The sequence below is a fragment of the Dendrobates tinctorius genome, unplaced genomic scaffold (assembly GCF_039654945.1).
Source record: "Dendrobates tinctorius isolate UK_male_01 unplaced genomic scaffold, ASM3965494v1 ptg000125l, whole genome shotgun sequence".
NCBI classification, from domain to species: Eukaryota; Metazoa; Chordata; class Amphibia; order Anura; family Dendrobatidae; genus Dendrobates; species Dendrobates tinctorius.
The window spans coordinates 19,584,377-19,599,106 of NW_027361793.1; the positions used below are offsets into that span (position 1 = coordinate 19,584,377).

Sequence of the window (14,730 nt, forward strand, 5' to 3'; positions counted from 1 at the left end):
TGATACCTTTGTGAAACTGAAAAAAATGGTTCCAAAGTAAATTTTTTGTGTAAAAAGTAAAATGTTCATTTTTTCCTTCCACATTGCTTTAGTTCTCATGAAGCACCTAAAGAGTTAATCTACTACTACTGCCCTGGGACTACAGCTCTGCCTGTGGAGAGCTTTACTAACTCTGCTGCATCATATCATCTGTCCCAGAGGATCTGCACTGCAGCGCTGGTCCCCATTCTGACCAGATACCACAGGTGGCGTCACGAAAGATCTACATACAAATTTTATTCAGCTTCATTCGACCTATTTTACATAGACACCCAGGGCCACAGACCGGGTCACTGCCACCGCGACACTTCCCCTTTAAGACACCGGCCCGGTACTGAGTAAATTCCCACATTTGCCCTGGGGGTCATCCATTTTGGCGTCACAAACAGGATTCTGAAGCCTGGTGCCACCGGGTCCTGTATGCCAGAGACTGTACTGTGTACCATATACTGATTGTGCAATTGCCACCATTACCCCGCCACTCGGCACGCACGGGGAGCCGGAGGGGCGTGCCGTCGTGGGCGGAGCCTGTGAGAAAGTGCAAAAGGTGAAGTGGTGCGCGCGAAGATATCAGCTGGCGGGAAGTGAAGAGCTGAGGCCTGCAGTCCTGGCGTGCCCCGATCATCCAGCCTGCAGAGCTGCCACCTGGTAAGCCAGTGGAACATGGAGCCTGGCCAACATTAATTAGGGGGGAAGAGAATGTCTGAGGCAGGAGATGTAGCGGTGGACGCTGCCGTAACCCCCACAGCGCCGCAAGATGCAGGGGCCAGTGCAGCTGCGGCTTCATTAGCGCCACAGAATCCAGCGGCCAGCGCCGCCTCCAGAGCACAGCAAGATCAAGTTACTGCCACCGCAGTACCAATAATGCCACTATCCATGCCATATATACCGGGAGCGGCCTGGTTACCGCAATACTCAGGGGAGTCACATACCCTGAGAGATTTTAAACAGAGACTGTGCAGTATATTTGACGTATATCCTCTGCCTGAAAGCCAAAAGGTAAACATATTTATTTGGCAGCTAACTGGTGCAGCGAAAAGAGAAGTAAAGTCCTGGCAGGACACTGATAAAGAGATGGTTAAGCAAGTTCTGGCTAAGCTAAGGAGCACTTTTGACACTCGCACTGCAGCAGAAATAAAAATGAGATTCTTTGGTTGCAAACAAAGGGCGCAGGACAGTATACGGGACTATGCTCTTAACCTGCAGGAGGCACTGCGGTCTATAAAGCAGATTGACCCAGACAGTGTGAAAGATGGAAACAGACTGTTAAAGGAACACTTTATTGAGGGACTTCTATCTAGCACCAACAGGACACAGCTGTGTATCATGGCCCTACAAAACCCTGATCTGGGTTTTGCAGACTTTAAAGACAGGGCTATACGGGTGCTACATGAATCAGATGTCAGCCGCCCGGTGCCCACTAGGTGCCCAGCAATTACATACCACCAAGAGGCAGCATCTTTCCCTCAGACAGTTCTGTTTCTGTTGTATCTTGATGACGTCATTATTTTCTCCAAGACCTACGAAGACCATTTGGAGCACCTGGCTGAGGTGTTTGAAGCTTTGTCCAACTTTGGCCTGAAAGTGAAGCCATCCAAATGCCATCTCCTGAAGCCCAAGGTGCAGTACCTTGGTCATGTGGTGAGTGCAGAAAGTGTGGCACCGGATCCTGGCAAAGTCACTGTCATCCGGGACTGGCATAAGCCCAGCAACCTCCATGAGGTACGTCAATTCCTCGGGTTGGTAGGCTACTACCGAAGGTTCATCAAAGGCTTCACTGAGATAGCCACCCCTATGCATAATCTTCTAGTGGGTCAGCCAAAGAAGCCCAGAAAGAAGAGTCCTACATTTGAATGGAATGAGGAACTGGAAAGATCCTTCACTAGGTTGAAGATAGGTCTCACAGGAGATGAAGTTCTGGCCTACCCATATTATGACCAACCATTTGTTCTTTATACTGATGCCAGCAACGTGGGACTGGGAGAGGTGCTGTCACAGGTACAAAATGGCAAAGAAAGAGTGATCTCCTATGCAAGCAGGAAGCTTTGTCCCACTGAAAGGAACCCTGACAACTACAGTTCCTTCAAACTGGAGTTCCTCGCCATAGTCTGGGCTGTGACTGAACGATTCAAACATTACCTACCTGCAGCCAAGTCTACAATCTTCACAGACAACAACCCGCTGACTCACCTGGAAACCGCAAAACTAGGTGCACTGGAGCAGCGATGGATGGCCCAGCTGTCTAACTATGAATTTACCATCAAGCACCGAGCGGAGCACAAGAATGCCAATGCTGATGCGCTGTCCAGAATGCCCAATCTGCCAGATGGGGGAGAAGATCGTGAAGCACTCGAAGAAATTGAGTTACCTGCCTTTCACTGGCCAATTGCTGCCCATCAAGCCCAAGGAGTGAAAAGAAAACGCTATATCATGAAAGAGGCCACCCTAAATCCATTGCCTCATCATGAGTGGGCAGAAACGCAGGATAGCGACCCCGCAGTCCGCCTTGTGAAAGAGCTACTGACACAAGCTGACTCACGCCCAGGTCCAGATGCTCCTGAAGAAACCCAGCAGTTGTGAAAAGAAAGAGGCAGGCTGTTCATCTATGAGGGAAAGCTGTGTCAGAGGAGTATCAATACCCGCACTCATGAGCTGGTCTGGCAGGTGGTAGTCCCAAAGAGGGAGGCCTAAATGGTCTTGGAAGCGTACCACAAAGGAGCAGGACACTTTGGATGGAAGAAGTTGGAGGCATTGCTCCAGGAGATATTTTACTGGGATAACATGAGGAAGGCCATTGAAAACTGGTGCCAGGAGTGTGGACAATGTAACTTGCGCAGGAAAGACAGTAACAGCCAGCGAGCTCCTTTGCAGCCAATAATAACTAAACAGCCACTTGAGTTGGAGGCCTTAGACAATGTGAAGCTGGTCCCAAGACATTCAGGCTATGTTTATACTCTTACCATTGCTGACCACTACTCAAGATTCCTGGTAGTCATGCGTGTTAAGGATCAAACAGCCAGGACAGCAGCCAGAGCATTCCAACAGCACTTTTGTCGACCACACGGTTACCCTGAGAGAGTGCTTACAGATCAAGGCCAAGCCTTTGAGGCAGAAGTGTTTCAGGAAATTCTGTAACTTGTACAGCTGCAAGAAGATCAGGACAACACTGAACCATCCACAGACCAATGGCATGTGCGAAAAGAACCAAGTGGTAATTGACCTATTGAAGACCTTGCCCTTGGAAGAAAGAAATGTGTGGGCAGAGAAGTTGCCGGGTCTGGTAGATCTCTACAATCACATTACTGTAAATTCCACCAACTGTACTCCAGCCTACTTAATGAGAGCAAGGCCTGGCAAGTTGCCTATTGATTTGGATATGGGAGTCCTGACACCTGAGGTGACATCACCAGATGCAGACTGGGATATAGAGTGGCAGCAACAGTACCGTAAAGTGCAAGAGTGCGTAGAAAAGAGTCTAGCTCAGGCAAGACAAAAGCAGGAAAAGGATTACAATCAAAACGCACCTGCAATTCCCTTGTCGCTAGAACAGGTCCTAAAGAGGAAAAGGAGGATGCACAAATTAGATGACCAATGGGAGGCTGAACCCTATACCATCCTACCATCAAACTTTGACAACACCAAGTTGTGCCTTATCAGTAAGGACGGAGGAGAAACCTCATCAGCAGTGTCGAGGGATCATCTGAAGCTGTCACCTGACCAACTAAAGAAAAAGATGGGAAAACAAAACAACCTTCAGCCCATAGAAAAAGAAGAAAAGGTCAGCACTATACTCGGTGAATTCCCTGCAAATTGCACTAGAGTGAATCAGGCTATAGTAGTACCATTTTTGACCTTTCCCCAAATGGTGGTGCAAGAAGTGACTCAAGACCACCCTGAAAATCAGCAAGTGCAGACAGCGGATGCCACACCAGCAGTGGAGCAAGAGAATCCTCGCGCTGCCAGTGGTGAATCTGTCATGCCCACAGTGAGTAGAAGTGGTCCTAGGAAATCCAGTATCCCTGTGCTACGCAGAGTCACCAATAGTGTAACCAGTAAAGAGCATGCTACACCAGTAGTAGTAAGCATAGTGAAACCAGTAAGGTCACCAACAACACCAGTGTTAGATAGGTCTGTCCATAGTACCCAAGGTATACCACCCATAAGGTTCCGTATGTAAATAAGCTATGTAAATGGAAAATGTAAATATGTAACTTTCAAGAATATGTGCCTACAGAGACTCTGTAAGAACTTTTGAACAATCCTATTTTGTTTTGATGGACAATTGGGCCACAGAACTATGTGAGGCCAGGACTATACTTGTATAGAACTACCAACTGCTCAGGAGTGGACCATGGATAATGACACATGGACTAATTGTCAAAAGGACTATTTTTGAGCTATGGTTTTTGTAATTTTTCATTTTTTTAATTCTTGTAACAGTTATAATTGTTCATTTGTTTATATGTTTGCTTATGTTTCCTTAGTCCGGGAGTATTGAATTGCACTAGGGGGGAATGTGGTGCCCCCAGGAGTATGGTCGCCACAGTGGCATTACCTCCCTCCTAGGGAGTGTGCGAGTGTCATGCTTGGAAGCGTGAAAGGGTCTCTCTATCAGGTAATTCCAGTACACAGCACAGTTCCTACTCCAGGCCAGCAGAGGGAGCTCTGAACATAATTGCTGAGGAGCTGCTCTCTGTGGTCGGGAGGAAAGAAGTTAGTTAGTTGGTGTAGAGAGAGGGAAGAGTGTGGATGTGTGGAGACAAGCTGGGGACTGAGCTGGAGTCAAGCTCACCCCTAAGCTGAAACGCATTGACCGGACCCCGGCGTCCAAGGCTGTGTGGATGCTAAAGGTCCCACAGCAGAAACCAGAACAAGAGGCTGTAAATGCTCTGTTCCCACCTGAGACTTGAAGACACAGCAGCAAAGTGTGTGAGCCAGAGAGAGAAAGGGCTACAGCTGCCTGTCATGTGACTGGAGTTCTAAGTAAGAACAAACAAGAGGAACGAGTGTAATTTATAACTACAAGTACTTCAGATTAGTGCTAGAAGAGAGACTACACAACCCATCTGCATAGAGAGATTCCCAATTTGCTTCCAGGCTGACCAACTCCTGTACCATCTGTGATCTGAATCCTGGACTGAACCTACAAAGCACAGTAAAAGGTAAAACACGTGTTCTTTGAATCCTTCCTGCAACCCATTCAGCACTGCTACATCTCTGTGTTTAAACTCTACATCATCTACCTTAACATCTACTACTACTGCCCTGGGACTACAGCTCTGCCTGTGGAGAGCTTTACTAACTCTGCTGCATCATACCATCTGTCCCAGAGGATCTGCACTGCAGCGCTGGTCCCCTTTCTGACCAGATACCACAGGTGGTGTCACGAGCTATCTACATATAAACTTTATTCAGATTCATTCCACCTATTTTCCATGGACACCCAGGGCCACGAACTGGGTCACTGCCACCGCGACACTTCCCCTTTAAGACACCGGCCTGGTACTGAGTAAATCCCCACACTTGCCCTGTGGGTGATCCATATTTTTTATGGAGCATCTTATGGGGCCATCATGAACTGTATGGAGCATTATATGGGTCACTGCCACCGCGACACTTCCCCTTTAAGACACCGGCCTGGTACTGAGTAAATCCCCACACTTGCCCTGTGGGTGATCCATATTTTTTATGGAGCATCTTATGGGGCCATCATGAACTGTATGGAGCATTATATGGGGCTCCTGATTCAGTATGGATATTCAAAAACATTTAACCTACTGATGTCGCAATTAATTTTACTTTTATTGGTATCTATTTTTATTTTTTAAATTTACCAGTAGCTGCTGCATTTTCCACCCTAGGCTTATACGCAAGTCAATAAGTTTTCCCAGTTTTTTGTGGCAAAATTAGGGGGGACGGCTTATACACGGGTCGGCTTATCACGAGTATATGCTGTAATAGACTTGGAGCTCCATAGTTATTGTGCCCTTCCCAGCATTATAAAACCAGCTCACAGCTGTCTGCTTTCCCTGATCTGATTATTAAAAATAGGCAGAAGCCACTCCATTTTTTTCATTAATTTATTAGCTAAATACTTGTACAGTAAACTACACAAGCGCAGTACTAATTATGTATCTCATTGACATCTATCTATCTACTTATCTATCTATCTCATATATCAGATTGCTATATTAGGTTGCAAACTAACTTTAAATTATATAGAGAATTACAATATGCAACAGATGAAGTTAAAAACACATTGCATACGGAGCACATACACATGACATACACAGGCCTGGACTGGCCCACAGGAGAACCATAGAATCCTCTGGTGGACCCCTGTGCAATAGTGGGCCACCTCCTTCTTATATGAGCAGCACTTGGCACAATATACTTGAATCACGCTGTACAAATAAATACATCCTCTTATTCATTTATCAATCTACCCTGCTCATTGTTATATAAAACTGTGAGTAAGGAAAATGTCACATTTGTATGTAGTTAAAAAGTGGGGCCCCGGAGTTGGTTACTGGTCGGCTCTTGGCACACGGATGTCATGCGGATGCTAGTTGAGAAGAATCACATTGTAATCGCATGATACTCGCATGACACTTGTCCTGCTTTTCTAGATCAACATCAGACCGATTTTTATACACTAGTGTGAATCCAGCCCTAACATAAGACCTGTATGTGTCTTAAAATCCTAAACAGAGTTGTGTAAACTTAAGTGTACTGTAAATATTAAACAGCAGTAAAGACAAAAGTCTTTTCCTATCATATTAATCATCAATCTTCTCAGCAGAGTTCATAGAGTACTTGGTTTTCCTGCAAGGCCGTTACAGGGTATGTCATTGTAGTAAGTGGTACTGCAGCTTTAATAAGGGATCATCGAATTAATTAAAGCGTGCCTTTCTCCATATGTGCATTTTCTTTTGTCTGGAAAAGAACAGCTAAGGACCTAGCCATGCGGGCCATTCATTTGTTTAATTCTGTCACTATTGTTTTTAAAAACCTGTCTTTAAATCGTCACTAGTTCAGACACGCTCCAGGGACCCCGCTGATGCGCTGACATCAGCTCCCCGAGCATCGTGGGTAACCAGTGTATTAAAATGGAGCCAAGCATACAAGATTGTGGGCAGCTGGCTCCGGCCATTTCTATCCCAGCAAAGAGCAGATTGAAAAGGAAAAGAGGGGGAAGCTTTAGCAGGTAAACATCTGGGATCAGTGTCCTTCTTAACCCCTTTGTTACTGGAATATGTTTTGAAGCTCATTGTCTCTTTGTTTGTGCCAGACTTTAATTTTTCTAGTGAATGACTTTCTACAGCAGGTTGTTAATATGTATTGTAGTTCATGGTGGTAAATGAAAATAATAATTATGTTTTATCCTCATGTTGCTTTGCTTGCTTTAAGAAACAATATTGCCGAGTCATGCACATGATCGTATGCCACACAGAACAATGGACTGCACCTATAAAGTTCCTTAGGGCCAAACTCTGCCTCCATACTCCTTACATATCTGATTTCATTCTGAAACTTGCAAAGTTTTACTTCTCTCTGATTAAATATAAGTAACACACAAACTCAGTAATTCCAAGCATTGGAGACTCCATGTGCTTCCATACAGTCTTTGTGCATACACGGGAAACACACGATCAAAGTCCTACAGAGCTTTAACCCCTTTCCAACATCGGGCATAAATGAACACCGATGTCACACGCTCTCCCTTTTATGTGGGCTCTGGCGATGAGCCCACATCTTTCCCAGCACATCAGCTGTTTTGAACAGCTGGCATGTGTCTCTAACAGCGGCGGGTGCAATCACGATCCACTCGCAGCTGTTAACTCGTTAAATACCGCTGTTAAACTCTGACAGTGGCATTTAACTCGCACTTTCAGGAAGCGCACAGGAAATCCCGTCTATCAGTGATCCCGTCACGTGATTGCGGGTCACCGATGGGTCGGCATGACAACAAGCAAGTCAGCAATTCTGCTACATACAGGCAATCTGATCATCACTTGTATGTAGCAGAGCCGATCGGACAAGTGCAGCTTCTAGTTTCCCATAGCGACTATTGAAACATGCCAAAAGTAAAAAAAAAAGTTTTTAAAAATATTAAAAAAATATAAAAGCTCAAATCACCCCCCTTTTGCCCCATTCAAAATAAAACAATGAAAAAACAAACGTACACATATTTGGTATTGTCGCATTCCTAATCGCCTGAGCTATCAATATATAAAAAGAATTAACCTGATTGCTAAAACGGCGTGAGAAAAAATGTCAAAACGACTGAATTAGGTTTTTTTGGTCGCCGCAACATTGTATTAACTCCTTTCTGCCATATGACATACTATTCCATCCATGTGCCCTGGGACTTAATTCCTATGGACTGAATAGTATGTCATATGCAATCATGGCTGATCACGGCCGGGTGTCAGCTGATTATCACAGCTGACACCCGGCACTAAGTGCCAGGAGTGGTCAAGGACCACTCCCGGCACTTTAACCCCCGGAACACTGCTTTCAAACATGATCGAAGCAGTACAGCCCCTCTGCCTTTGGATCACTGCCATGCATATTTGCATACTATAGAAGCAATCAGCCTGCACAAAATGAGTGTCCCATATCGGGACACAGTGTAAAAATAAGAAATAAATAAAAAAAAAATTAAATAATTGTAAAAATATTTAAAAAATAATCAAAATAACAATAAAAGAATCAATATTTAAATTTTCAATCAATAAATAAATATTTAAATTAAAAAATCTACACAATAAAAGTACACAAATTTTGTATCGCCATGTCCATAATGACCCGCCGTATAAAACTATCCCACTAGTTAACCCCTTTAGTGAATAGCATAAAAAAACAAGGCAAAAAAACCAATGCTTTATTATCATACCGCCGAGCAAAAAGTGGAATAACAAGCGATCAAAAAGACGGATATAAATAAACGTGGTACCTCTGAAAAAGTCATCTTATCCCGCAAAAAACAAGCCCCCATACAGTGTCATCAGCGAAAATGTGAAAAGAGTTATAGCTCTCAAAATAAAGTGATGCAAAAACAATTATTTTTATATAAAAAAGTTTTTATTGTATAAAAACGCCAAGACATAAAAAATGATATAAATGAGGCATTGCTGTCATCGCACTGACCCAAAGAATAAAACTGCTTTATCAATTTTACCACATGCAGAATGGTATAAACTATCCCACCCCAAAAAGAAATTCATGAAATGCTGGTTTTTGGTCATTCTGCCTCACAAAAATCAGAATAAAAAGTGATAAAAAAAGTCATGTGCCTGAAAATGGTACCAATAAAAACATCAACTCGTCCTGCAAAAAACAAGACCTAACATGACTCTGTGGGCCAAAATATGGAAAAATTATAGCTATTAAAATGTAGTGATGCAAAAACTATTTTTTGCAATAAAAAGCATCTTTTAGTGCGTGATAGCTGCCAAACATAAAAACCCGCTATAAAAACTAGCTAAAATAGTAAATCCAACCCCTCTTTATCACCGCCTTAGTTAGGGAAAAATAATAAAATAAAAAAAGTATTTCCATTTTCCCATTAGGGTTAGGGCTAGGGTTAGAGCTAAAGTTAGGGTTAGGGCTGGGGCTAAAGTTAGGATTAGGGCTGGGGGTTAAAGTTGGGATTAGGGTTACGGTTGGGATTAGCGTTACAGTTGGGATTACGGATAGGGGTGTGTTAGGGTTTGGTTTGTGGTTAGGGTTATGGTTAGGGTTGGGATTAGGGTTAGGGGCGTGTTGGTGTTACGGTTGAAGTTAGATTTGGAGGGTTCCACTGTTTAGGCACATCAGGGGTCTCAGCAGTCCCTCGGAACAACGCAAGCACATCGCGTTGTTCTGAGGCTCTCATGGAATCACGCTTCCCTATGCCCCCGAAATACTGCAATCATATTTGATCGCAGTGTGCCGGGGGATAATGTGCCGGGAGCAGTTCATAACCACTCCTGGCACATAGTGCCGGGTATCAGCTGTGATAATCAGCTGACACCCGGCCGCGATTAGCCGCACTCCCCCCGTGTATAGTACGTCATAACGTACTATACCGTCCATGGGCATTAAGGCCCAGGGACATGGACGATATAATACGTCAAATGTCGGGAAGAGGTTAAAAATGTCAGCTTGGAAAAAAATAAGCCCTCACCCACCCCAAGATCACGAAAAATGGAGATGCTATGGGTATGGGAAAAAGGCGCGATTTTTTTTTAAACAAGATTTGGAATTTCTTTTCACTACTTTAAAAATAACCTAGACATATTTGGTGTCTATGAACTCGTAATCACCTAGAGAATCATAGTGGCAGGTCAGTTTTAGCAGTTGGTGAGCATAGTAAAAAAAAACAAAAAACTGTGGAATTGCACTTTTTTTGCAGTTTCACCAAACTTGAATTTTTTTTCCCATTTTCAAGTACACGACATGGTAAAATCAATGCTGTTGTTCAAAAGTACAACTCGTCCCGCAAAAAACAAGACCTCACACGGCCATATTGATGGAAAAATAAAAAAAATTATGGCTCTGGGAAGAAGGGGAGCAAAAAATGAAAATGCAAAGGGGTTAAAAAATTTCAGAGATTGGTAAATATCTTAAATGGTACAGGAATTCAATCTGAATATAGCAAAGTGTGGGTTTTTTTCAGCATTTTTATTCTTGCATTATTAAAAACAGTATCTACTAGTTCATATTAAAGAAACACTCCTCCTACCGTCAAAATGTTTATTCTCTTAAGGCTATGTGCCCACATAATGAAAGGTGCTGCGGATTTTTCCACGCGGATTTGGAAAATCCGCAGGTCAAAAGACCTGCGGTTTATCTGCAGATTAGCCCATGGTTTATCCCTGCGGTTTCACACCTCACAATGGAGAAGGTGTGAAACCGCTGCGGATTCCGCACAAAGAATTGACATGCTGCGGATTTGAACCTGCAGCAAATTCGCGCTGAAAAATCTGCAGCATGCGCACAACATTTTTCATTTTACCATTAAAAACAATGGTACTGTACAACGCAGCTAAATCTGCTGCGGTTCAGCAGAGCCAAAAACGCTGCGGATCCGCAGCAGAATCCGCAATGTATGCACGTGGCCTTATACAGTACATTGCACTCATCATACTATATAGCAATGTGCACTTACAATTGCTCACTTTGTCTCTCAACCAAGCTATTTCTTCTCTTGTCCATTAGGTCTATATAGAAACAGGAATACTTTCTTTGTGGTGATGTAGAATTACAGTTCTAATGAAGGCTCATGCAGGGAAAAGAGACTTCCTGCTTTTACATAAAGCTTAGAAAGATACAGCTGCTTAGTTGTTAATCATGTGATGGCATAGACCTAATGGACAAGAGAAGAATTAACTAGGTATAATGGCAAATTAAGCAATTGTAAGTACACATTGCTATATAATATCATGACTGCAAAATATTAAGGGGATAATTGGGTGGTAGAGGGCTTCTTTAATTGTCATGTCAATAAGCGTATGTAATAGTATAATAAAGTCAGGTCTGGGCATAGTTTTATATAGCGCTCTTTGCCCACACGTCCTGTCACCGTTTAGCCCCAGCCTAAATGACACTTTCCACAAGCTAAAACCAAGTTACTGTCAGTAACATAAAACACTACTATTGTATTTTCATTACATAATCTAGGCCTCTTGGCAGTAAAGCATTTCTGTGTATTTTTTATCAACCTAATCATAGTATTTTGTATAAAATATTAAAAAAGCCCCCATTTATAATTTATTATGAACCATCATTCTTAAGAACTATATTATGTAACATTTAGCTGTAATATCCCATAACTGCAACTTTTCACTTCTCTACACAATATATTATAAGAGTTTGTACACTGGGTTCAGGGGTCCTGTATACCCCATATGAATAAAGCAGTATTTGTGCATGCATGCTGCTCATTGTCTACAGGATTGACAGAGATATCTGTGTACAGTGCTCCACTATCTTCATCAGTCCAATGGACAACAAAGGTAACAGTATTGCACATGCATGACTAACACTCAATTCAAAGATGCTTGGCCCTTGTTCTTGTGGCAGCTTTTGAAGACTATCATCCTGATGAACATTTTTTTGTGGATTTTAGTTTACTGAAAATATTGCTTTCACCTTTGTTATTCCTACTATAGCACCAAATAGTCCTTCAAAAAAGAAAGCAGCACACCATATAGGTTTCAATAAAGTGCTATTTTAATAGCCCATGAGGCTATGTGCCCATGCAGCAACGTTTCGGTTCAGTAGGTGTGAACCTTTTTCAAGCATGACAATGGTAATAGGTGAATGCCTTTTAAAGCATGTACAAAATATAATTACAAAGACTTTGTGACATCATTGGAAAGTGCAGATATAGTGCAATGCGCAAAAAATGTAAGTCATAATAAAAACATTTTCAATCAGCATAAATCCTGTTAATGGACAGTAATTAGTAATCAGCGGCAGCTGTAAATATAGAGGATAGACGTCACTCACCCCATTAATATTAATAGGAAACGCGCCTGATACCGGCATTACGGAAGGCTCAGAGAGCAGAACCGGAAAAAACAAATGAAAACACCGGTTTCCTGTCGCTCGTGCGCAATAGCTCAGTCTACACACCGGCCCCATCTTGGATAAGGGAAGGTACCAAAGCGCATGCGCGCAAGCGCAATACACAAAATATAGCGATGCATCATTACAAACACAAAAATAGGCTTGCAGCGCTGCATATAGTGCATATAGTGCTTAATAGATATCTTATAGCGAAACTGCGGGAGCCAGATGGGTACGAGGCAAACGAGGTACCCTCTGTTCCGGATATTTCTCTCCAAGTCTAAAGTGGAGCCTGTTCACAGGAATCAAGGGCTCTGCACTGACACCGCGGTTACCGGGATTTCGCAGGAGGGTCAGTATCTCTAGACAGGTCACGGTCTCAATGCGGGGCACAGTCTCGTCACAGGACACAGTCTCATCACAAGGCACAGTCTCAATCTGGGCCACAGTCTCTGCACTGGCCTCTGTCTCTTTGCGAGCCACAGTCTCAGTACAGGCCTCCGCCTCTGCACGGGTTTCAGTCTCTCCACAGGGGGACTAAAATATCTTTAAAATTTCTGGCATGCTTATAAGAAATCAATGGAGGGAATTCAAATTCTTTAATTTCAGGGTGGCATTTGTCTAACATCTGCCAATGTTTTTTAACAATGGCCACAATGTGTTTACTCTCTTCACAAAATGTAGTGATAATGGGAATTCTATTTTTTTGTTCACTATACCTCTTCTCATGACTTTTTTGAACAAGGAGATCACTATGTGTCAATCCCTTAACTTTACTTTTACAACTCTCCAATAACTTTACAGGATAATTCCTATCTCTAAATTTGATAATCATGGTATCCAGGGCTTTTTCCATAACATCAGGTTCACTAACAATACGCCTGACTCGTAACAACTGACTAAATGGAAGAGATTCCATCATCTTTCTTGGATGATGACTATCAAAGCAAAGTAAATTATTCTTATCAGTTGGTTTTACAGTGATTTCAGTCTCCAATCTACCATCTTTTCATTTAATTAATATATCCAAGAATTGGATCTCTGTCTCTGAATACAGAAGAGTAAACCCAATATTTTCATTCATAGTATTAAGAAAACCATGAAAAGTGATAGGAATCTGGTTTCTACAATACCTATGCAGGAACACAGATCCTCACATTTGTCTCCAGAGGCTAAGTCCTTCGTCCCTTCTTCTGAGCATGCTCATGGGATGAGCTCCCATTGGACTTCAGGAGTCAGGTGCTCAGGTCCTGCTCCTGATTCCATTGGTTATGCTCAGGGCTCTGGAGATTTCCGGCAGGTCCCATACGCTATAAAAAGTGCGCATGACTGTTCCGCCATGCGCTAGTATTTTTCATACTGCTGCTGTGTGTATGGTAATGGATGCTTGGACTGGTGGATGACTTATTATGAAACCCCTTCCCTCTGATATTACGATTGTGTGAGTGATTGGGCAGCCGCCGGTAGCAGCACGCTCCAGCCATACCTTTTACAGCAGCTAAGCGTCCTGCATTGCGCCAGCGCCCTTGCAGCGCCTTGCTTGCGGCTCTGTTCACGCCGTGCTGCGGTTGCAGCCTCCCGTGTATTCGCAGTTGCGACACCTCGTACCTTAAGTTTTACGGTAGGTCTAGAGGGGATAGTCCTGGTGTTTAAGACTATTTCTGTGACCTTTAATACCGTGTCCACATCGCTGAAGTCTGTGACCCTAAACAGACTCAGCGGTATTTATGTTTTGTTAGCAGCTCTGTGCATATAACAGAGTCTGCTTTGGTGCACTGACTGCAGCTAAAGTCCTGTGCACATCAACGCCTGAGTGCCCTGCCTCTTTCAGCAGTGGTTTTGTCATCTACCGCACGGTGGACCCCGAGCGGTGAACGCACTTTATTTTAATTTTATTTAGTGCGTTCCACCGTTCATAACAAAAAGTCTCCAATTCAGCAATAGTGCCAGACCAAAGGAGGAGGACATCATCTACATATCTCCACCACCCGAGCACATGCTTAAAGTGGTGGGACACATAGACGAGGTCCTCCTCCAATGTCGCCATGACCAAGTTGGCATAAGCTGGCGCCATATTGGCAGTCCCTCTCATTTGAATAAAAAAAATCATCACCAAAAAGAAAATAATTATTA

At 43.3% G+C, this 14,730-nt stretch overlaps 1 protein-coding gene across 1 annotated transcript in view; it reads left to right on the forward strand.

The window, feature by feature from the left end:
* The first annotated feature begins 7,148 nt into the window (after window positions 1-7,148).
* CPO (carboxypeptidase O) overlaps window positions 7,149-14,730 on the forward strand; it is a 341,601-nt gene continuing 334,019 nt past the window's right edge. Inside the window, exon 1 of the mRNA XM_073541921.1 lies at window positions 7,149-7,246. Within this exon, the coding sequence (XP_073398022.1) occupies window positions 7,149-7,246 (98 nt within the window). The remainder of the gene's footprint in view (window positions 7,247-14,730) is intronic.